The 25303-nt window shown below is 43.6% G+C and overlaps 1 protein-coding gene across 4 annotated transcripts in view; it reads left to right on the forward strand.

Moving 5' to 3' along the window:
• Positions 1 to 25303, forward strand: part of MAGI3 (membrane associated guanylate kinase, WW and PDZ domain containing 3) — a 245679-nt gene that overhangs the window by 217691 nt on the left and 2685 nt on the right. For all 4 annotated transcript variants that reach the window (XM_042953476.1, XM_042953480.1, XM_042953478.1 and 1 more), the window contains exons 15-20: positions 1740 to 1928; positions 6929 to 7114; positions 17671 to 17773; positions 18538 to 18664; positions 19500 to 19643; positions 25156 to 25294. In XM_042953476.1, the coding sequence (XP_042809410.1) occupies positions 1740 to 1928; positions 6929 to 7114; positions 17671 to 17773; positions 18538 to 18664; positions 19500 to 19643; positions 25156 to 25294 (888 nt within the window). The remainder of the gene's footprint in view (positions 1 to 1739; positions 1929 to 6928; positions 7115 to 17670; positions 17774 to 18537; positions 18665 to 19499; positions 19644 to 25155; positions 25295 to 25303) is intronic.

Raw genomic sequence — 25303 nt, forward strand, 5'->3', positions numbered from 1 at the left:
ATAAAAGAGTGCCTTCCCGGCAGAGTAGACATCAGTGAATGATTGTTGACCTGATGAATATTTGCTTTACTCTTAAAAAATGAGGCACTGTGGTTTTGATTGCAACATCCAAGGTAAAGGCCTGTTTTCATAAACATCGGACATTTAGAGAGGCATACAGGTTTTCATGCAGTGTTGCAGTGATGCTGGAGTCAGAACAGAACCACATGTAGTAAAAAATGTGATGTTGTACGAGAGGTTGGCTCTGTCCTGGGAAGCCTCATGAAGACGTTTTATAGTGGTTTGATATTACTGGAGGCGTTTAGCTAATTCATTGTAACCATACATTATGCAACAAAAACAAAAACCAAAAGCCCCTTTATGTTTCATTAATGATTGGACGTTCGTGGCACTTTGCTGAAATTCTAAAACGTCATCTCTGAATCATGTAGATTTTGAGGCAGAAGAGCCCTTATAAATGGATATTCCTTAATGGCAGTGTCTCGTGGTGATGGTTAATGATGGTTTGTATCAAATTATGGCACAAAATTTGCCCTTTCTTTATTTTTATTTTTTTTAATTTTTTTTTAACGTTTATTTATTTTTGAGACAGAGAGAGACAGAGCATGAACGGGGAAGGGTCAGAGAGAGGGAGACACAGAATCCGAAACAGGCTCCAGGCTCTGAGCTGTCAGCACAGAGCCCGACGCGGGGCTCAAACTCACGGACCGTGAGATCATGACCTGAGCCGAAGTCGGCCACTTAACCGACTGAGCCACCCAGGCGCCCCTGCCCTTTTTTTAATCAGGACTAAGTTATGTCATTCTTTCTTGATTCTGATGACGTAATTGGGTAGGAGAGAAAGGTATACGTTAACTCTCCATTTGCTGGGGATTCGTATGACCTGTTCTCTGCCTAGGAGAATTGGGTGTTCATGTGGACAGCCTGTTATCTGCTGGATGGGGGAGGAGTAGGGCTGCTGATGGTTAGCGCATCTGATCTCATCCATCAGGAAACTGAAGTTGAAGACACATTGCATAAGACAAATCCTATGTTGACAGCTCACTTCTCAGCTGATAACGGGGGGCACCTCTGCCCTGATGCACTGGCCTCCCCAACATCACAAGTGGTAGTCACAGCACGAAGTCATATTTACAGTTGATTTTATTTAAAAAAAAAATTTTTTTAACGTTTATTTATTTTTGAGACACAGAATAAACGGGGGAGGGTCAGAGAGAGAGGGAGACACAGAATCTGAAACAGGCTCCAGGCTCTGAGCGGTCAGCACAGAGCCCGACACAGGGCTCGAACTCACAGACCGCGAAATCATGACCTGAGCTGAAGTCGGACACTTAACTGACTGAGCCACCCAGGCGCCCCTACAGTTGATTTTAAAAGGAAGTTTACTGTGTCAGTTTTCATTACCAACTTTTGTTAAAATTACTGGTCAAAATCTTGCTGGAATGAAAACAGTTTCAAGAAGAATTGGTTTACCAGGAACTTTGATGAAAGCTTTGAAAAGCTTCCTTTGCAATGAGAAAACATATAATTCTTCCAGGTACACACTTTAAAAGTGTTTAAGATGTCAGACAGACTCAATCTGAGTCTCATCTAAGATGGCCAGAGCTCACATGGGGAGGTTGCTTTTCTATCCTAGATGTTATTTGAAACCACATTTTCCTGTGAGAATCCTAGCACAAAAACACTTAAGTTAACAAAAATTATGATGTTCTAGAAATACTTGGTCATGTTTATTATAGAGAAACAACCTGAGGATGACAGCTCTCAAGCCTTCCTTTCGACCCAGAATGGCTCTCCCCGCCTGAACCGAGCAGAGGTCCCAGCCAGGCCTGCTCCGCAGGAGGCCTACGATGTAGTCTTGCACCGAAAAGAAAATGAAGGATTTGGCTTCGTCATCCTCACCTCCAAAAACAAACCCCCTCCAGGAGGTAAGGGCTGCTATCTCCGATTGTGCCTCCCTGCAATTGCAGTGTTCTGAGTCTCCCTGTGGGCTTTGTGAAACTAATTAGGAATCATGTATGAATTGCCTGAGAGACTTACCTTTTTAAGAATGATGAATATTTTATTTTCAACACCGGCTAGTCCGAACCAAACTTCCAGGCTGCAGGTTAATCTGTCATCTCAGATTCCATAAAATAAGTCTTAGCAGCACACTTTGCGCCAAGATTATATTGTGGCGGTATATTAGGGGCGTGCCCTAGTAGATTCAGTGAAAGGACAATACTAAGTCTTTTAAAATAAGGAGGTGTAGGGTTTTTTTAAATTGGGAGAAACTGTGTTTGCAGAAGTGAATTAAATGCTAGAAGCAGTTGAGAAGAAGCAAAATAGATTAATAGAAGAATCTTGACCCAAATATGTCTTAAATGGTCCTTTTGTATTATTTAATAACAATGGCCATATTCCAACTATAAAGGAACCTTCTGGAATGACAAGAGGCATGCTTATCTTTTATATATGCTTCACTGAAAAGTAAAAATTTTGTCAGAACTTTAAAAATTAATCTAAATATCCTGAACCCAGTTTAACAGAATATTGTCATCTGGGAAGGGTGCATGTATATACTAATTCCTTTAACAAAGGAGGAATTACCTCTAATATGTTCAGGGTTGTTAAGATTCAGCATATTAAATGTTGTTTCTAAGAAATAATCATCTTTAAATACAATTAGAAGATCCAAATGAATATAAGATGAGAACCAGACACTTGAGATTTTTTTCTATCAGACTTGTCTGGGTAACTATTTTTCCAAGTCAAATGATAAAAAAATCTTTGAGCACAGGAAAATGTGCTCCTCTCTCTGCCAGTGGATTTGAGTATATCTTGAGTAGTGAGATCCTCTTAGACTAGACGGCCACTAAAATCGTTGAAAAAGAAGGAAACCCTTTCAGCAGTGTTGTGGGCCAAACCAATTTGCAAAAATCTTGCTAAAATTAATGCAAGTGTGTAAAGGAAGAAGATTCTGTGGCATGGATGAGTTATTACTATAGTATCAGGTCACTGCTCACTGATACTAGTTTCCATTTTCCAAAAGCAGTTGCCATGGTAACACTCGGAACTGTCACTGATGCTCTGAGGATGATTATGTGGCCTGTGTTAGAAAAATGAAAGAAAGCAGGTTTGGGGGGATTTTATGTTGTATCACTGGAAACCAGTATTTCCCAAACCAAATAACCGTTTCAGAGAACCATATTCTTATTCTAATGCCATACAATAATCCCACGCATTCAGATGAACAAAAATAGTGCAAGATTACTGCTCGGTGTCATAGCTGCTAACTGCTTTTTCTACCGAACATACTCCTTTTCTAGGACTGCAGAAATTAGGGGAAGGGGAGGAGGCTAGTGTGCACCATGAAACAAAGCGATACAGAAGAAATCAGTAAAATAGGTCGCATTCCTTAAATATGTTTACCATTTTTATTTAGTTTGTATTTAAAATTTATATTGCATTTTAATGTACATTAAGTAATTCTTTTTATTTGTGTGTATCTGTTTACATTTAAATTTTTCAAACATTTTTACACCTGTTCATTGTAGTTGTCTCTTACTATCTTGATGGTTTTGTGTCTCACAGAGGGAGATAGCTGTGTAAGATAGGGTCGGTAAGTGTTGGGCTCTGTAATCAGGCAAACTTGGATTCAGATTCCGCTGTGTCTTTTAATAGCTGTCTGATCTTGGGCAAATTACTTACCCTCCAAGAGCTCCAATTTCCTCTGTTACGATGAGGATGACGGTAACACTTCTCGTCTCGTGGGGGTTTGAGGATCAAAGGAGGTAATGCGTGCGAGGCCCTTAGCCCGGACCTTCAAGAAATGTTAGCTGCTGTTGCTTGTTGTAGCTTCTGCTGCTGTTGTCACTGTCGTGTTATTCATAAAGTTGTTAGTCTACTGTCTCTTGATTTTTTTTTTAAGAAATTTTAAAAAGTTTATCAATACTGGAGTAATGAGATGGGAAAGAAAGCCCAATTAAAATGTAAGATTGAGGCAGCAGCTCATGTAGGAAATGAGTGTTTGCAGCTCATTAATTATCAACCTGAATGGTAAATTAGGCTTCGGGTGTCCATGAACTTTATGTAAAGTACTTGAGATGTTCAGTCATTGGCACAAAACCCGAATTGGTAATTTCATTGAACTGCTAGTTAATAATCTCACAGAATGCTGAGCCCTGCAAGCATTCTTCCTGGACTCCCATTCATCTCTTATAGATGGAAGGGGAGCCTGGGGGGAGGCTTGGGTGAGGAGCTTTCACTCACAAAGACTGAGCAGTGGCTGCAGACTGCATCACAGAGAAAAAGGTGTGTTGAGACCAGAGTTAGCACAGGTGAAAAGGCAGGAAACCTGTCAGAACGGATCATTCTTTATGGACCTTGTCTTGGTATAGATTGGTATTCTGTTCAGGAAAGATTATTTCTTCCTTCTGATTAAATGTGTTTTCTGGTGACATTTATCACAAGTAGAGTTCCCGGTAGCATTTCTGACACCAGTTATGAAATTCTGAGATTCTCTGCCGATGACTTTTTCGAAGATCAGAGATCTGGGTCTGGCACCCTTGCTGCCCTGGACCCAGCTTGTGTAAATGCTAAATGAATGGAGCACCGAGAAAAGACATCTATTTAAGATGAAAAGGGACTTGGCTAGTTTCTGCTTCGCCAGTAGTTCACAGGTTTTAGTGTTTGTCTTTCTTACCGTATACTTTTCAGTTCCGGTCGCAAAGGATTCTTTGAGAGGGGACATTTCCAGCTACTGTCCTTTCTTTTCCTGAAAGGAGTGTTTTAAGAGCACCCAAGTGATCTCCACAGCTGGACAAGGCAGTTCGGGAGTCAGATTTAGGCCAAAGATGAATGAAGATGATTAAATTGGTCTTATGGCAAATGCCTATGGACTTTGTATACCAACAAAAGCAGGGCAGGACTCAAGATGTGTACTCTGCGGGGTTACCTTGAAAATTTCCCAGTCCATTCAGAGAGTGTTCAGAAGTGACCTATCAGTCTCTTTGCTATTTTTAACTGTTTTGATAGTACTGCTGTAAATGCCAAGACTAGAACAATCCGACCAATCTTACCTTCCCTCATCCAGATAACTAACCCTTCAGGAAATTCTGTACCAAGATTTTTCAATTCCCTTTGAGCACACTGCTCACATGGTGAGAAAGGAGTCACTGAGACTTCAGAGATTCATTCCGTTGGATGTTTTGCCAAGGGCCGAATGATTTTCTTCTCGGGGCATCTAGAATGAACAGTGTGTACAAGTAGGTCTTTTCTAAGAAGGAGGATAACTAAGGTATTGAGTTAGAAGGTCACCACAGGGCCACTGTCTGGTTCACTGGGCATTTCTGAAGTGCCACCTGTGTTCTCAGTGAATCGCTCACACGGCCTGGCACAGGATGTGGGCACAGGACGTGGCCCACACTGCCCTGGCACTTTTCTAGTTACTTTGTTTTAAGGCAAATGGTGCAAGTGCTTGATAATAATTCAGAGCTGAAAGGCGGTTGCTTCCAACATTGCCTTCCTCTGTTTTGGGATAAAATCTCTCCCTGTGTATAATCCTAGAAGAGCTGAGGAGTGAACGGCACTGCCCGTGGGGACAGAAATCATGGCTAAGAATAACTTCTAGTTCAAATGAACGGCTCTTAAAATGTCCCTGACATACACCTACCCATGACTCAAATACTGGTGAGGAGCCCATTTTACTATGGAAATGAAACATACTCAGAGTGCCATTTTAAATATTAATTCTCCTTCTTCATAATAGTCCGTAGTCAGCAGGAGGCAAATGGCCAACAGATTTACTGACCCCAGTGAGGAAATTCTCAAGGAACATGGAAGGAACATCTGTTTCTTAATACAAATGCTTCTTATTAAGAGGGGCGAAAGATATTTTGACAAGATTTCCTGAACGTCTGAGAACTTGTTTTAAGCCCTAATAACAGCAAAGTGTCTTAATCATCTAGGAAAGCCTTCAGCATCATGAACTGATAGAACTGCACGGCATGTCTTTGCAAATGTCTTAGACTCTGCTTTGTACACTGAGGGTAGGATTTTATCCATGAACCAAATAATCTTAATGTTAAACATTTCATGTTATGATTCCCCTCAGCTTTTCTAATTAAAAAAAAAAATCTAAAGGTATAAACAAAAGAAACTAATTTTGCTATAGAACTAGGTAGGATTCGTTTTAACAGGCAGTCATTTCACTGTGCCTGGATTTCTGAGCAGTAACTTCGGAGTCCTAAACTTGAATTTGAACTGCATTTATTCCCACGGTTCCCTGTGGGAGTAAATGCCCCTTCCACAGAATCAAAGATGGTCTCACCGTGGCCGTTTCTGAGATGGCCTGAATGTGGCCAACACGAAGCAAGGAACGTCAGATTCACGAGATAGTATCAGTGAGGTCAGTAGCCTTTACACAGGATTATCAGGATGGCAATATGAAAATTGGAGAAAGGCTTATGGTAAGTGGAAAATAGCCCAGAGGTCTATACGCTCGGACCGCAGCTATGTAAGAGTATCTGTGAGTGTGCACCAGAGGTGGAAGCTGATATGGAAGTAATTGCGGGTGCATAGGATGATCATGTGATACCTTTTTGCTCTACTTTTAAAGAATGTTGTTGGTTTTTGAGTTTTTTTTAACGTTTCTTTATTTTTGAGAGAGAGAGAGAGAGAGAGCACGAGTGGAGGAGGGGCAGAGAGAGAGGGAGACACAGAATCTGAAACAGACTCCAGGCTCTGAGCCGTCAGCATAGAGCCAGATGTGGGGCTCGAACCCACAGACCGTGAGATCATGACCTGAGCCGAAGTCGGGTGCTTCACCGACCGAGCCACCCAGGCACCCCTTAAAGAATGTTTTTGATGTTACTATGTTGACTTTTTAAATGATGGTGATAAATCCAACACTAAACTAATTGAAAAACCTGGGCATTTTTTCCCATAGTAATTCCTCATAAAATTGGCCGAGTCATAGAAGGAAGTCCAGCCGATCGCTGTGGAAAACTGAAAATTGGAGATCACATCTCTGCGGTGAATGGGCAGTCCATTGTTGAACTGTCCCATGATAGCATCGTTCAGCTGATCAAAGATGCTGGTGTCACCGTCACACTAACGGTCATTGCTGAGGAGGGTAAGGAACCGGTAAATTTGCTTCCGGCAAACTCTCTGAGCAGCACAGAGCCTGCTGAAGGCAGTGGCTTCTTTGAGCATTGCCAGACTCACTGCAGTGATAGAACCATTTATATACCCCGGAGTCTCCTGTTTTGCCTCTTCCATTTAATGAATTTAAAAGACAGTTTATTAAAAAGTTGTCAGTAGCTCAGGAAAAATAACCCAGCTAGCTAGTGAGCGGTGGCCGTCTATTTGTGTGCCGGAGAAGCAAGCACCCAGAAGTGAAAGAGATCGGGAATACTTTTCAGATCTCATTTTCTTAAAATGATGTCTTAAGTTTCTGCTTGCTTGAGTGAGAGGAAATCCTCTAAAGATTCAAAGAAAGTCGCTGTTGCTATCAAGCCTTTCATGTGAGGTCCGTGCCGCAGAGTGCCTGTCCTCGGGGCCGGGCTTTGTTCTGGGCAGCTGCCATCTAAATGGGAAGCGGACTACGTCGGAACAGCCAGTAAATAGGGCAGAAAATGCATTCAGTGTCTTGCCTCCCTTTAAAGCTGCCTTCTGGTCATTAAGAGTTCCTAATTAGGAGCTATTTTGAATAGCACCAGTTCATGGGCTCTGTTTATGAATTACAAGGTAACACAGTTACATAACGCACATCTCATTTTTCCTGAGTTTGCAAAACTAACGAGGAGAAGCCCAAAGTAGCAGAATTAGGAAGGGTTAGTCTTTTACGTTAAAATCCCTCGTAGTGTAATGTGTATTCATGCCCTGCTGTCCCCCATGATCCTCTAATGTAGTCAGTCTTGGGGTCTGTCTTGTCATTCTTGATTCTTCCGTTGTCTCTTCCTGCTGCCCCCTCTCTCGTACGTTCGTTCGTAGTGGAGGCAGTACTCGAATCTCCTCCTGCCCCAGATCCCAGAGGGGCCTTTCCACGTGGACGTGAGCTCTCCAAGCTGCTCTCAGAAGCCTTTTCTAGTCCTCGGACCCCGCGACATCCCCTCCCCTGCCCATTTCCCTTTTCTGTAGTGTTCCACGCTCTGCCCAGCCTCTGTCCCAGACTCTGCTGCTCCTTTCCCCTAAAAACCTCTTCTGCGGAAGCCCGAGTGCTTCCCTGGTCTCTGCACAGAAAGTGTTTTATGATTTTGCTCCCAGCTTGCCTTTTCAATTTACCCCCCCCAGTGTTCTTTCCAGATCCACTCTTGAGCGAGGCCTCTTTGGCCTCTGTGCATGTGGGCTTCCTTCCGTGAATCCCACGGCACTCCGTATCCCTGCAGTTCGTTGAGCGTCGTTCCCTGTGACTGTCTCCCTGTGGAAATGCTCTGCTCTTTGAAGACAAAACATCGTCAGTTGACTATGATACTTAGTAGGCGCTCAGTAAATGTTTTTTGAGTGAAGAAACGAGTTAAATGGATGAGTGAACGGATGATTCAGTGAATGAACAAATGAACAGAGTAAAAGTCAGGAGATTTTCCGTTCTTTGCCAGGATCTAGCAGAGGCAGTATAAACCCAATAGAAGAAGTAAGGCCTTTGACAGACAGACTGACACCTATTAGGCAGTTGTATGACCTTAAACAAGCCACTTAACATTTCTACCCTGCAGTTTTGTTTTTCTTTTTTTAATCTATAGAATGGGATGATAATATCTATTTCAGGATCATTGTGAAAATCTGAGGTGAAAATGTACCTAGTCTGCGTAAGTACCCTAAGGTGCTCATCTAATGGTAACTGTGCCATTTCACCCCATCTTTGCCTGACTGACCCCCACATCCAGGTCTCTGCTCAGACCTTCCCACCTAAGTAATAATTTAGTAAGCACTTAACGATGTGGTAGGTGTTACCCTAAATACTTTACGTCTGTTAACTCATTCAATACACTAATCCTAGGTAGGCACGATTATTTTCCAGTTCCATGGCTGAGGAAACTGAGCCCCTGAGCACTTGGATCATTTGCCCACGGTCACAACACCAGTGACAGAAGCAGTGTTTGAGTCAGTAGACCGGCCCCAGCTCTGTGCTGTCAGCCGCTGTGCCTTCCCTAACCACAGGATCCAAAATAACCCTGCCCTGCCCGCCCCAGGCCCCTCACCTCTCACCCTGCTCCCTCTGCTTTGCCACACTTTTCTCTGAGATTATTTAACCCGTGGTCTATTTGTTCATTGTCCTCTCCCCCACCAGAATGTAAAGTCATAAATTCCCAAAGCTAGAGATTTTGTCATATTCAGTGCTGAGCCCCAAGGGCCTAAAACGATGTTAGGCACGTCATAAGTGCTCAATAAAAATTTTTTTGAAGGCCTTTTGTTACTTAATGTGATTTTGGTCAGATTTCTTTATCTCTGTGCATGTGGGCTTCGCTCTGGTATCTTTACTGTGATCTCGAGAGCCCGCTTTTTAGCCTTAAATGTGTTCTGTGACCCACAAAGAAAAGCAGGCCTCGGTGTCACAAGGAAATTACATTTTAGGCTTGTTTGGAGAACAACGTGTGTAGTACGCCTCTATCAGCACACATGGTATGCAGCAGTGAGAGAAGCACCTAGAAGTAATGGAGCTCGCGGTACTGCGGTCACTGTTTCTCTAACCGTCTGTAAAAAGGACTAGTGACTTTTCTCTAAGGCCAACACAGAAGGCATTGGTGTGAAATACATATAAATTAAATGAAAAATAAAAACAGAACAGGGCGCCTGGGTGGCTCAGTCGGTTGAGTGTCCGACTTTGGCTCAGGTCAAGATCTTATAGTTTGTGGGTTCGAGCCCCGTGTTGGGCTCTGTGCTGACAGCTCAGAGCCTGGAGCCTGCTTCAGATTCTGTGTGTCTCTCTCTCTGCCTCTGCCCCGCTCCACGCTCTGTCTCTCTCAAAAATAAATAAACATTAAAAAAAAATTTTTAATAAAAAATAATTTTAAAAAAACAGACATAAAATTATTCCGTCCAGTCATTATAACATTTTCTAAATGCTGACTCTCAGTGTCTATCGGCATCTTATTGCGACTGACCCAGGAACCACACATTGACGAGCCTTGAAATAGATGACTTGGGAACAGACCGCTTCTTTCTCTTAGTTTAATTTTTTTTTGTTTTCCAAAATTACCCTTGACTGTTGATAGTGTTTCCTTAGAGAGGTTATCCACAATTGCTCATTTTTCTTAAAAATTAACTTTGACACTGGTCCAAATGCTTGGGGACGTACCCAAGATTTTCTATATAATGCTGATCAGTGTTTAGGAAAAATAGAAAGGAAAAAATAGAAAGGACACTCCTTAACAGCGTATACTTTAAAGTCTATTTCATATGTCAGCAAAGCCTGTTAAAGACAATCACGTTTGACAGGTAAAATCACATTTCAGTGGTTACACCTTATTTTATTGTATACTCAAGTTTTATTAAACTATGGAAGTATTCAAAATCTCTTATTTTTCTAAGGAAAAAAAATAGAAACTGTCTCTTCTGTCCATAAAAATCCCATCCATGGAGTTTGTTAGTCTTCCAAGTTTCTCGTTGTGTTCAGTATAAGATCTGTCAACTGCACCAAAGAGTCAAATGAGTATTTATAGCCTTAAAGCTGTTTTCAGAGATCACACGTTCGGATCAGCACCTACAGCTACATTACTTCCTCTCTGATACCACTCCCCTGCTGTCCCCTGCTGTCCCCTACTGTCCATAAGCCATTCACTGTTAATAGATAAGACAGTTACCAAAAAAGACAGTTCCTTCCATTCTTTTTGTCCCCTCTTACCAGATACCATTTGATGTTTAAGCTTATTTTGCCAGGGAAATGGTTACCTAAGTTCCCAAGCCATGTGTCATGTCTGGTATGACACGCCCCAGCATATTTGTAGCTCAAGAGTCCTGCTCTAGCCCACAGTTCCACCACCTCGGCCCCTACCGTGCTGACTTGTGCTCAAGGACAGGACATAAACACCTTGTACCTGGCTGTCCTTGCTCATTTTAAAGAAATCTTTAAGTTGTGTTATTCCTCAACATTGATTTCTACTTCTGTGTCACGTCTTGTCTGTTCCATTTTTTTTTTTTTTAATTTTTTTTTTTTTTTAACGTTTATTTATTTTTGAGACAGGGAGAGACAGAGCATGAACAGGGGAGGGGCAGAGAGAGAGGGAGACACAGAATCTGAAACAGGCTCCAGGCTCTGCACTGTCAGCACAGAGCCCGACGTGGGGCTCGAACCCACGGACCGCGAGATCATGACCTGAGCCGAAGTCGGCCGCTTAACCAACTGAGCCACCCGGGCGCCCCTGTCTGTTCCATTTTTAAGAGTGACCCAAGTTACCAAAGGCTACCGAGGACTCTGTTAGGATGGCCCTGGTAGTGTCGCCACAAATACTTGGTTTTGTTTTCCATTTAGTTATCTGTTTGGTCCCATGCGTCTCCATTTTCCATGTCATTTCTCTCCCTACTCCCACTGGCCAACCATTCCATTGTGTTGTATGTGCCTCATTTTATTTTTACAATACATATCTGTGTGTGTGTGTGTGTGTTGGCATTCATTCATTCATTCATTTTAAAGAGAGTGTGCAAGTGGGGGAGGGGCAGAGAGAGAGAGAATATCTTAAGCAGGCTCCATACTCAGCACAGAGCCCAACGCAGGGCTTGACCCTGGAATCATGACCTGATCCAAAATCAAGAGTCGAATGCTTAACCAACTGAGCCACCCAGGTGCCCCGGCATTTATTTTTCACTCACATAGATAGCATCATGTTACAGATTTCATGTTGGTTTTCTTCTCCAAATTCTCAAAAAATTCTCACTTTATTGTTCCAGGATCCAATCCAGATCCTGTGGCATTTAGTTGCCATATCTTTTTTCCTGAGTGACGTAGTATCTCATTATAGTTTTGATTTTTGTTTCCCTGATGCCTAACGATGTTGAGCATCTTCTCGTGTGCTCTTGGTCATTCATATATCTTTCTTGGAGAAGTGTCTCTTCAAATCTCTTCCTCAGTTTTGAATTGTCTTCTTTGTTGTTGAATTATAAGACTTCTTTATATATTCTGATATTAGATCCTTAACAGATAGATGCTTGCAAGTCTTTTCTCCCATTTTGCAGGTTGTCTTTCCACTTTCTTCATACCATCCTTTGATGCCCAGAAGTTCAATGTTGATGATGTCTAAATTATCTATGTTTGGTCTGGTTGCTTATGCTTCTGGTATCACAGCACCGTGTGATTTTAAGATTTATCCATGTTGCTGGATGAACATAAGTCATTGTTTTTAACTACCTGACCATTTTCCATAATGTATATTTACCACATATCACCTGTCCCCTCCCTCACAGACAACCACTTTGTCTCCAGTCCTCATTATCACAAACTCTCTGGATACACCCGCATATACGTACCTAATACATGCCTAATGTGACCAGGTACTGACCGACTGTCCTCCATAATTGTTGCACCTTCACCCCCACCAGCAGGCCATGGAAGCTTCCTACACCTTTATGTGTCCGCCAGTGCCTGGCGTGAGCCTGCTTTCAAACCAGCCGCAGTGTGGGAAGTGTCCTCTCATTCGTGTTTAATTTGCATTTCTTTCATTACCCATTAATTTAAGCATCTCTTCAAATGCTTGTTTTGGGGCTTTTTTTTCTTGTTGTGAGTTGCCTCTTCATATCTGTTACTCATTTTTCTTTTTTTTTAATGTTTATTTTGAGAGAGAGAGAGAGAGAGTGCAAGCAGGGGAGGGGCAGAGAGAGAGAAAGAGAGAGAGAGAGAATCCCAAGCAGGCTCCATGCCGTCAGTGCAGAACCCAGCGAAGGGCTCGTTCTCATGAACCATGAGATCATGACTGGAGCCGAAATCAAGGGTCGGATGCGTAACCGACTGAGCCACCCAGCTGCCCCTCCTTTACTCATTTTTCTTGTGGGATTTCAGTCTTTTTCTTATTGATATTTAGAGATTCCTTGGGATAGGTATTAGTCCAATTTAGTTTAAAAAAATTTTTTGAGAGGGTACATGCTTTCAAATGACGGAGGGACAGAGAAAGAGAGAGGGAGAGAATCCTAAGCAGTCTCCTTGCTTGGTGCAGAGCCCAACGTGGGGCTTGATCTCACAACCGTGAGGTCATGACCTGAACTGAAATCAAGAGTCCGACACTTAACCAGCTGAGCCACCCAGGCATCCCAGTGCAATTTAATTTTAGAAAGTACAAAGATCTTTTCCTGTCATCTGTATGTTAACTTTACCATCGTGCCCTCCACTGTACAGAGATTCTTAATTTAGATGTAATCACATTGGCCAATTTTTTCCTTATGACTTAGGCTTTTGAAGTTTCATTTAAGACATGTTCTCCTTACCCACCCCATGTCACAGAGATTTTCTCTTATATCATCGTCTGCTAGATTTATAATTTTACATTCAGTTCTTTAATGCATCTGGAGCCTCCCTTTTATTTGTAGTTTTAGGAGGGATCCAGCTTTATTTTTTTATTCTTACACTGAGTGGGCTTTTATAGCACCAGCTATCAGATAACACCTCTTTTCCTCATTGATCTATGCAGCCACCGTTCCTGTGTGTTTGCGTCCCCTTCCAACCTGAGTCTCCTAGCTGTTCTGTGCTATTGATTTATCTGTTCTTGGGTCAATTTACATATGTATTTCCTGACAGTAATATACATAATACGTGTTTTAATGTGTGTGTGTGCACGTATGTATATCCACACACACTTTTTAACAAATCTGTAGCTTTGTGGTAGGTCCCAATATCTTGTCTGTTAAGGCAAGTTTTTATCCACCCGCCCCCTACACACACTCCAAATGGATGAGATATTCATGAAACTCTTCCATGTAAAATTTTAGAGCAAATTATTAAGAAACCCAACTGCGTTTTTTATTCGGATATACTGGATATATATTAACTTCGGGGGAATTTACACCTTTAGCTATTAAGTTACCCCACCTAAGAGCCTAGGATGTCTCCATCATTTGTGCCCCTTACTGGAGTTTGAGGAGGTACTCTTACACAGTTCTCATTTATTCTTGCAGAGGATGAGTCACGATCCATTGTAATGTCTGTATCCATAGTTTAACTACGGGATTTTGTGTTTTTTCATCTGATAATACACTTTCTCTTAAATAATTACATACAGAGACTCCCGCAAAGATTTAATCCTCACTGAGGGAGTGATCTGCTTAACCCATTGCTTTACTATCTGAACAACTTTCAGATAAAATGGAGAGGGAACATAAGCCTGTTTGGCATCATGGAATAAATATTTAACTTTGTGAAGTAGAACGGCTCTTAACACGGAAGTAAATCAGAGAAGCCATGCAACCTGGGTCGAAGGACTAACACTGGAAAAAATACCATTGATGGGAAGTTTTATTTAACCAGGAAGAGGACAAGGAAAGAACACGTGACTGAAAGAGGAAGCACCAGTGTGTGGTTCCTTGTGCTGCAGTGACACCTCTCACCGAAGGGAAGGGTAGAGGAAAAGCTGAAATTGATCAGCTTGTTTGTACTGTCCTGAAGTTAAACACCTGTCATTCTGGCCAAGCTAGCGAAGCCAAAAAGTTATCTAAATTGGACTTCTGCTAAGGTACAAGCATCTCCCAGTCATCCTGTCCATAGAAGTAATTTCTCCCATCAGTTTCCGTTCCCTTTAAAATGGTGGCCACGAATGTACAATGACAGACAAGAATTCAGCTACAGAATGGGCACTCAAGGTTAGAGGCACGTAACTTGACATTGATGTACCCTGTAAGCCAAAGTGGAAGGACATCTGGGGATTTCTTGTGGGTGCAGGAATATAAACATACATGAGGTGTGATCCCTGCGCTCGAGGAGTGCATGCTCTAGCAAGAGAGGCCGGTATCGGGCTCGCTCTGAAAGGATGCGGTGAATGCTATGAAGACAGTGTGCTGAAGGGAACCACAGGTGAGATTTCACAGAGAAGGTGACACTTTGAAGAGGAGCTTCAGTGGGAAGGCAGATGTGCCCAGGTGATACGTTTGGACAGTATCTTATGAGCAATAAATAGTTACCACAGGTTTTTAAGTAAGGCAGAGGCGGGTTTCAGTTTATATGTTAGGGCTGGGATCCAGGATGTGGATTGCAGGTAGGATTGGTAGCAAGGAGACCAGCAAGGAGGGCCAGCGTAAGTAACTTGTTAAGCTAAAGAGGAAAATAAAATTCATGATAGTAATTTCTATAAATTTTTTTTAAGTGTCTATTCATTTTTGAGAGACAGAGAGGGACAGACTGTGAGTGGGGGAGGGACAGGGAGAGAGGGAAACAGAATCCGAAGCAGGCTCCAGGCTCTGAGCTGTCAGCACAGAGCCTGACGTGGGGCTTGAACTCACGAACTGTGACATCATGATCTGAGCCAAAGTCGGATGCTTAACCGACTGAGCCACCCAGGCGCCCCCATGATAGCAATTTATTTTTTTTTTCTTTTTTTTTTTTTTTTTAATTTATTTTTGGGACAGAGAGAAACAGAGCATGAACAGGGGAGGGTCAGAGAGAGAGGGAGACACAGAATCGGAAACAGGCTCCAGGCTCCGAGCCATCAGCCCAGAGCCTGACGCGGGGCTCGAACTCACGGACCGCGAGATCGTGACCTGGCTGAAGCCGGACGCTTAACTGACTGCGCCACCCAGGCGCCCCGATAGCAATTTAAAAGAGCAACCAGTGGCGCCTGGGTGGCTCAGTTAGTTAAGCATCTGATTTTGGCTGAGATCATGATTTTACAGTTCATGAGTTCAAGTCCTGAATCAGGTGAGCTCAAGCCCTGCTTTGGGTGAGCACTGCTTTTCTTTTTTCTTTCTTTTTCTTTCTTTCTTTCTTTCTTCCTTCCTTTCTTCCTTCCTTCCTTCCTTCCTTCCTTCCTTTCTTCCTTCCTTCCTTCCTTTCTTTCTTCCTTCCTTCCTTCCTTCCTTCCTCTCTTTCTTCCTTCCTTCCTTCCTTCCTTTCTCTTTCTTTCTTCCTTCCTTTCTTTCTTTCTTCCTTCCTTTCTTCCTTCCCTTTTTCCTTTCTTCCTTCCTTTCTTCCTTCCTCCCTTCCTTCCCTTCCTTCCCTTCCTTTCCTTCCTTCTTTCTCTCTCTCTCTCAAATAAAAATAAAGTAAGAGCAACAGATTTCCATTTCTCTCTCTCTGTCTCTCTCTTTCTCTCTCAAATAAAAATAAAAGAGCAACAGATTTCCATTTCCCCCCATCTTCCCCCAAAAAAGTTCACACTACACTCTTCCTTTCTGGAGCACTTGACTTTAAAGTGTTAAACATTTTTAACACGTAAGGTAAAATTTCAGAATGTGCACTTTAAGAAAAATATAACCTCAAATAAGATTTCATCATTTTGAGGATTATGATAATGTTAATCATAATAGAAACATGTACATAATGGGTAGATGCCAGGCACTGTCTGAAGCATGTACATTTATAAGCTTGTTGGATAACGATAACCCCATGAGGTAGCTATAATTCCTTTTATGGGTGAGGTGATTAGAAGCACAGGGAATATGAGTAATTTCCTCAAGAACACACAGCTAGTAAATAATAAGAGGCTTAACCCCTGTCAGTCTTGCTGCAGAGTTCATGGCCTAATTCACTAAGCTATTTTCAATATCCTATGTTTAGGGGAGCCTGGGGGGCTCAGTCGGTTAAGCATGCGACTTTGGCTCAGGTCATGATCTCACAGTCTGTGAGTTTGAGCCCCCCATCCGGCTCTGTGCTGACAGCTCAGAGCCTGGAGCCTGTTTCAGATTCTGTGTCTCCCTCTTTCTCTCTCCTCCCCCACTCATGCTCTCTCTCTTCTCAAAAATAAATAAACGTTAAAATTTTTTTTTTAATATCCTATGTTTAACATATGGACAAGATAAGCATTCGGAAGTTTCAGCTTGATGGATAGGAGTGTGACAGCCTTAAGAGTCTCCCCTACCTGTCATCTCCCGTGACCTGCCACCCAGAGGCAGGTGGTTCCCATGCTTGGTCATGAGACCTGCCTTCAAGGAACAGCAGCAGGTGTGGAGCCACTGGCGATGATACAGAAAGAAATGTTCAGTTTTGTCCCATGTATTTGTGCTCTCAGAAAACAGAAGCAGTGAAGCCTTTATTGACATTTGTCGACACTCGGGATGATTCTGTAAGTGAGTCTTTGGTATTTGTGCCAGGCAGAGCAGTTGCTCCTCTGTGAACGATGTGGGTTAGAGGCGTGCGTGCAGTTCGCAGACTGGCTGCTGTGTCCAGCACTCCTGAGACCCGGCATTTCCCGGGTGCGGGGCGTGCGCTCCAGAAGCCCATAGAATGGGCTGCCGGATGGCTCCTGGAGCTCCGTCTTCTCGATGCTGTTGTTGAGTATGTACACTTCCGATTTCCTTGTTGTGCGGATGACCAAGGCAGAAGAGGCAAGTGTGTGCGGTAAGAATAGGGCTCCTGTTCTCTTCACACCTAAGCAGTGATCACAGCCACAGGGAGGAAATGGTAACATCCCAGTTCCAGACAGCCGGCCGCAGTGCTGCTCGTGCCGAAGTCACTAGGGTTGGGAACCCTCTGTGACGGTCTCACTCCCATAGAGCACTTGGCCTCCACGTCTTTATGTACAAAGGGTCATGTTTCCCGTTTCCTCATTTGAACAGAGCATCATGGCCCGCCGTCAGGAACAAACTCCGCCCGGCAAAGCCCCGCCCTGCAGCACAGACCCATGGGACAGTCACAGGCCAACCACGTACCTGGGGACAGGTGAGGCTGCTCTCCCCAGGTGCGGGCTCTTCCCTCTCATTTCCCCCTTCTTCCGTACGCACCCTCACTCCCGCCCCACCGGTGAGGTCAGAATGAGAACTCTCGTGTTTTCCGCCCTCAGATACCTTCCCAGTTCCCCCCCCCCCCCCCCCCCCCCCCCCCCCCCCCGCTCCCTCGGTACCTCATCCCAGGGCTCAACACAGTCATCCCATCATGCCCGACAAGCGGGGACTGGAAAGAAAGAAGCGACAGCAGCCTCTGGCTCCGCCACGCTCGGTCCCCCTGATTTTGGCAGGGAACCCCAGACCCACATGCATTGCTGTCTTCTCAGCCTGCCCGAGCGGTACCTGTACGCACTTCCTCACCTCTTTTGTTGAAAATATTAGCCACGAAACAAAAGCGAGGTTGTCACAAATTCAGCACCTCCGCGGGCATCGGCGCTGCGGAGAGCTATTTCTCACCGGCAGGGTCAGCTCCTCTGCCCTGTGGTTCAGCCGCTTGAGTGCAGCTTTCCTTGATAAAAACTGCACCGAGACGCCCTCAAAATAAAAACCAGACCAAACCAACGTGGGATGTGGACAGAGCTGACGCGGCTGTTGACCACCAGACGCACCTAGCGTCTCTGGTTCTCGATGCAGTCTGCCTTTCCGACGGCTGGTTGGGAGAGTGGCAAGCTCAGCTTTGAAAAGAGACTAACCTGCCTTGGCTTTCAGAGTGTTTTCATTCTCTCCGTCCCGGGAGTGACTGGATTTCTCTGTTCGTAGAGGTGCCGTAGAAGGTGAAATCGGGAAAGACGTCTCCGCCTCTTACCGACACTCATGGTCTGACCACAAGCACCTTGCCCAGCCTGACGCCGCCATGGTTTCCGTTGTAGGCAGCCGGCACAATCAGGTAAGCAGCTACCCCCCAGGTGCAAACTGGTCTTTTCAGTGGCTAAACCGCTGACACTGGTGAGTTTTTCTTTTTAAAGAACCTAGAGAAAGCCTTTTACTTTTTTTATTTATTTTGAGAGAGAGAGTGCGCATGTGAGCATATGCAGGGAAGGGGCAGAGAGAGAGAGAGAGAGAGAGAGAGAGAACCCCAAGCAGGCTCAGCGCTGTCAGCGCAGAGCCCGACATGAGGCCCGATCTCACGAACGTGAGATCACGACCTAGGGCAAAAATCAAGAGTTGGACGCTCAACCGATTGAGCCACCAGGCGGCCCAACACTGGTGAATTTGTCTTGCAAATCAGTTCGGATACATTCTCGTTCCCCAAATGTCTTGCTATGTGTTTGGCATTCTGTTAGCTTCCCTGAGAGAGCGTAAAGGGTAAAAAAGCTTACCCTGACGTTGGAGAAATAAGCACCCCCAGTCAGGTACTTAGAAATAGCAGGGTTTGAGTTCATCAAAGTAGGGTTTGGGTTTGGGGTTTTTTTTTTTCTTTTTTCAGGAAAATTAGTCATAATCTCCTTAAAGGAAGCATTTCTCCAAACTCTTTTCTCTGATAGTTCTGTTGCCCATTGACCAAATAGTGGGAAAAAAACATATAATCTTCGCATTAACTTGGGCTGCATTTGTAAAAAGTTAGATAGCTCTTCAACCCAAACTCCCATTCCTTTCTTATGATCTAGAAATGCACACGGACTATATAAATGCTGTCTTCCAGCTACAAAAGTAGTCTTTCTTCAAACTGTCAGTAAAGCAGCCCACGAAAACTTGTTTTCCTTACGCTCTTTCTCTCCCAGAGCCTTGGCTGTTACCCAGTGGAGCTAGAGCGAGGCCCCCGGGGATTTGGGTTCAGCCTCCGCGGGGGGAAGGAGTACAACATGGGGCTGTTCATCCTGCGTCTGGCTGAGGAGGGCCCCGCCATCAAAGACGGCAGGATCCACGTGAGTTCGCTTCCGTCCACAGCCTTTGCTTCTGGCTCCAGACTGGGAACTACTGAAAACAGTTGATCAAAGGGAGTGCGGAAACCCCCCAGAGCTAAGCAGCCAGGTTTTCCATCACAGAACCTGAGAGCAGCTGCTCCTGGTTTGACGTTCTGACCCCTGGCGATTCCGTGTCCTCCCTCGAGAGTGCTAGGCTGTAGCTCGGTGGCGCTGTCCTCACCGTCTTGACTTTGGTCCTTAAGGAAATTTACTTTTTACTGACATCATCCACATTTGAGGGCAAATGGACTCATAAATAAAATATACTTTTCATCTTATTAAAAGTCTTGGAAAAGCCAGGATAAAACAGAATCTTCAACTTCTTTCCAGAAATAATAGGCCCAGGATTTTTTTTTTTTCCTCCTAGCTACCCTACAGAGGTAGCCAGAGATCAAAAAGCATGACTCTCCCAACCTTTACTATGATCTGAAAGACTAGAATTCGCATGGGTCGTGATCCATCATCGTTGCCCTCAATTCTGAAACACTAGCTTTGGACAGGGCAACTGCAGGCCAGATTGTTTATGGGTCTGCACATAAGGTATTTTCCCTCTTTCTCTGAACATTACTTAAAGAGGAATCTTACAGAGGGGATGTGTGCTGGCTTCAATTTTTTAAAAAAATAGCCCACTGGCATCCGTTAGTTTATACATTAGATTTTACATTTAATGTACATTAAATTTTAAATTCCAGACAACCTCCCCCCTACTACTCAAGAGAACTTTGGACTTCCTCCCTCTGCCACCAGTTGGCATCTGGGAAGATAATTTTTTTTAATCAGATGGTATATTCTAATAATGATTGCAGTTCTGAATTTTCCACATCACTGCCCCGTTCCCATGACTCATTTTGTAAACATGTGTCAAGTGTCTGCTTTACCCAAAGCTTTATGAGTGAGAACTGAATGAACTGGGAGAAGGGGTAGTAGCCCTAAGCCAAATAAGACCCACCCCTCTTCAAATGACCAGACCTGTGCACAAGATCAAAAGGCGGGGAGTATGAGTGGCTAGGAGTGGAGATTTCATATGAGTGGAGAATGGGTGGCATTAGAAAGTGGGTTAGGATTTCAGTAGAGAGAGCTTGGTCTTTTTTCTTCCCTCTTTTTTTTTTTTTTTTAAATCTGGGTATACTTTAAATCTGCCGGTTTTTAAAAAAAAATCTCCCATTGTATTGTCACAAAAAAACCAATCAAACAAAAAACTAGGATATAATTTTTAAAGTTTTTTTAAAAAATTTTTTAATGTTTATTTTTGAGACAGAGAGAAACAGAGCATGAGCAGAGAAGGGGTAGAGAGAGAGACACAGAATCTGAAGCAGGCTCCAGGCTCTGAGCTGTTGCGGGGCTCGAACTCACCAACTGCGAGATCATGACTGAGCCACCCAGGAGCCCCAAAAACTAAGATATAATTTTCAAAAGTTGGTTCCAAATATAAAACTTAGATGCACTAATCTCACAAAACAAATAAAAGGCAAACAGGCCTTACAGCAGACAAAGTCTGTTTCTAAAACATGTCATTCTTTCCAAATGAATGGGAGCTTCGGACTTTCAGGGTTAAATCAACTCTCATTTCAAAAGTAAGATCTGATGTTTGAAAGGGAGCTATTACTACCATGCCCAGGTTTGTTGTAAACTCTAAGAAATCAGCTTTTCAGAGAATTCTTTCTCTGGCTACTAAATTATCAAAATCTTGACTTGCTAAGGATCATGGCTGCTTTGTACTAATGACAGCTTACTCTGGTGCCACCGCCCAAATGATGAGAGTTTATCTCCAGCAAACTCACACTGTGGGGCGACCTGGGCATCCCTTTCAGCCCCATCCTCCTGCCTCCCTTCTCTCCTCCCTCTCTTTGTTAGGCTGATATCTGTACTTTGTGTCCTGTGCCTAGTATTTATTTCAGTATTTTCAGTCCTTTTATTTTTAGAGAGAGTGCAAGCAGGAGAGTGGGGCAGAGACAGAGAGAGAAAGGGGGGTGGGGGGAGGGAGAATCTCAAGCAGGCTCCTTGCCCAGTAAAGAGCCCGACGCGGGGCTTGATCCCACGATCCTGGGATCATGACCTGAGCCGAAATCAAGAGTCAGACACTCAACCAACTGAGCCACCCAGGCACCCCTCCAGTATCTTCAGTCCTGATCTGGGGCCTGAATATTCATACTAGATGCTCTGTAGACATTTGTTGGAAGTGTAAAATGGATGACAAATACTAATGAGAATTGGGGTTTTTTTTTTTCAAAATCAGCTCCCAAAACTTATTACTGGGTAGACAGGACATGAGATAGATGAAGTAGTTAGGCAATGTAATAGTGTCATTCAGGAAAAAAAGAAAATGGGAGCCTGTGATACAGATGGAAAAACGCTGAGAGTCAGGGGCATCTGTACATTTAGTGAGTCTTAAGCCATCCGTAAATCTGGTCGAGATCTGAGGAGGACAGGAAAAGGTGTTCTGGGCAAAGACAATGAGATCAGCTGAGTGGGAAAGTCTCACATTCGGCAATAGTGTCAGATTTAGTTAGATCTTTACTGCAGGACAGAATCAGATTTAGAGAATGTCGTCTGTTGTCTTCCAGGTAACATGTGTTTTCACTTAGTTTTAGCCCCACAAAAACCCTTTAAGGTAGGTGGCATTTTCCCCACTTATAGATGTAAAACTGAGGCTCTGGGAGACTAAGTCCCTTGCTGGCCTCACTCAGCCTGTGACGGCCGTGGTGTGGCCCAGATCTTTGGTCCTGTGAGCCCAGCCCGGGTGTTTTCACGTCAGGCCACGGCTCATGCCTTTCTGGATTAGATTGTTCCAGGGAAGTATGGAGGTTCTCAGCGCCTTCTAAGAGAATGTAAGCAATGTGCTAGAAACATTGTGTAATTTTAATATAAACTGTAGTGGCTGTGGTTGACAGAGTAACTTTTTTGAGGAGCATAATTTTTCTCTGTCCCCTCTTCCTACTTCTTCCTTTGGTTCTCCTATTCTCCTTTGTTCCTTTCTTTGCTTTCTCTCTCCTCTCCTCTGTCCCCCATAATTTCATTTTTCAGTAACACAAACTTGAACTGTTATTTGTTCTATTTATCAAAGGATGTATTCTTCATTTTAAACAGAATTTTCAAAGAATGTTCACGTTTCCCTCTCACAAGTGCCATTTTTTTGTCTGCGGCTTTGTATAGACCAGTCGAGGACTCTTCCCTGCTCTGAGGGCCTGTCACAAATTTGAAAGCCATGGGGTTCTAGTCTCCTTCCCGCAATGTAGTTTTAAAGTTAAACAAAAATGACACCTGGTGGCAAATCTGTTCAATTACAAGCTTTATTGCAATTTATTCGTTGTACCGAAAGAATCAGAAATATGCAGCTTAGGACACTGAAGTTAAGCCAAAGAATGTGACTGCAATTAAGGGAAACCTCAGTCATGTTTTACAAGATACGCCCAAAGCACGCTCCGAATACCGTCTACCTTAATTTCCATTTGTCTCATTAATCAGCAGGACTGATTTGTCACTTGTCATTTGTATTTATTTCCTCATACAAATTATTTTTCTTCAATCACTTATTAAGGGAAATCTGGGTATTAGCTTTTATCTCACTCATATATTCTGGATATAAGTATTTTTATTCTGTTTATTACTTTTTTCCATCCTATTATGTTTATTATCTTATTTTGGTTAGTTTTTTTTTTTAAGTTTTTTCTATGTTAAGTCCACTTATCTTGTCATACCCTCCAATTAGTCAAGAGATTCCTTTCTTTTTTTCCATAAATATGTAACAAAACCTTTTAATCTGTTTTCTTTTTCATAGTTGACATGTTTTGCGGTGTATACAGTGGGGGACGGGCTCGGGTAAATCTTCCTCCTGATGCACTTGAAGTCCTTTGGGGGAAAACCAGGAAGTAGATAACTTGAAAAGGAACATCTGCTTGTGTTTGGTGTGTCACCAGGTTTTATCTCATTAAATCCCCGCCCGGACCCCAGGAGGTGGGTACTAATATTGTCCCCATTTCACAGAGAGGAAAATGAGACCCTCCGCCGGCTGGAGGTGGAGCCAGGGGTGAACCACAGACATTATGACTCCAAGGCCCTGCTTCCTGGCCACTGGGCTTCGCTGTATCTGTGGCTACAGACTTTCCTACCAGCTTCTGTTAAATAATTATTGAGTCACCTTCTGTTGTTATTTCTGGATTGTTTTCGTAAGCTCTTACAAATTTTTGAGCTGTTTGGAATGTCAGTAGTTTTCCATTGTTCGCTGTTTTGATTTTTTTAATGTCTATTTTTGAGAGAGAGAGACAGGGTCGGGGTAGGGGAGGGGCAGAGAGAGAGAGAGAGGGAGACACAGAATGCGAAGCAGGCTCCAGGCTCTGAGCTGTCAATATGGAGCCTGATGTGGGGCTCGAACTCACAAACCACGAGATCATGACCTGAACTGAAATTGGACACTTAACCGACTGAGTCACCCAGGCACCCCTCGGTTTATCTCTTTTAAAGCCAAACAAGCCTCTGCTTGTCACCTTGAAACATTTTTTTATTTATTTTGAGAGAGAGCACGTGCACTTGAGTTGGGGAGGGGCAGAGTGAGAAAATCCCAAGCAGGCTCCATGCTGTCAGCACAGAGCCCAACTTGGGGCTCGATCTTACCAACTATGAGCTGAAATCAGGAGTCAGACACTTGACTAAGCCACCCGGGCGCTGCTGAAATGTATTTTAAAATCACTACCATTGTTATCTTTCATCAGGTCCTTTTGCAAAAGTGACACTTGACATATCCATGTTTCCCCCTTTTCTTCTGAAATACCTAGACAGCATTTCTAGTAAATAGCAGAGGTAGTGAGGCATCTCATTCTGGTCCCTGGTTTTATGTCACCTAGGGAAATTATTTTACACTGAAGTCACGAGCATATGCCTGTTACCGGTTTTAAATCAGTATTCATATGGATATATTCTCCAAGCTGAAGTTTTTATCTCCGAATATTTCATTCATCTAGTGCCTCATACATCTACAGGCTGTGCTGGCAACGTGAAGGGGAGGGGGCACTTCTCCGTGGAGGCCAGGAAAGGCTTCCACGATGAGGAGCCACCAGCCCGGGTTTTAGAAAATAAATTCCAGATTCAATGCGTCTTGGAAAGTACTCTTCCTAGTGGGTCATTCAGACCCAGCCCTGTGGCATCATGTGGATCATAGAGACCTCACCTCCCCTGGCACTTCTCTTTTGGTTGAAAACTCCAGATCTCATTTGTGATTTCAAGGTGCCCGGATCCTGTTTCCTCCTCACATGCGACTTTCTCCTGTAGGATTTCTACGGAGCAAATAAATCTGGACGCTGTCTCTTCCCACTGCAGTCATCCATCCGCCCATCAGCTTTAGCAATGACACAGCACCGTGTACAAGTTAGACGGTTTGCAAATGAGTCAGTAAGGTTGAGCGGCTGTCGAGTGGACAGAGCAGAATCGAAGGAGGATGCATAGTTTCATGTTGTTCCTGTGAATGTTCCCTCTCTAGGTTGGTGACCAGATCGTTGAAATCAATGGGGAACCTACACAAGGTATCACGCATACTCGAGCGATTGAACTCATTCAGGCTGGTGGGAATAAAGTTCTTCTACTTTTGAGGCCAGGGACTGGCCTGATACCTGACCACGGTAAGGAAA

This window comes from Panthera leo, chromosome C1 (genome assembly GCF_018350215.1).
Source record: "Panthera leo isolate Ple1 chromosome C1, P.leo_Ple1_pat1.1, whole genome shotgun sequence".
Classification (NCBI taxonomy): Eukaryota; Metazoa; Chordata; class Mammalia; order Carnivora; family Felidae; genus Panthera; species Panthera leo.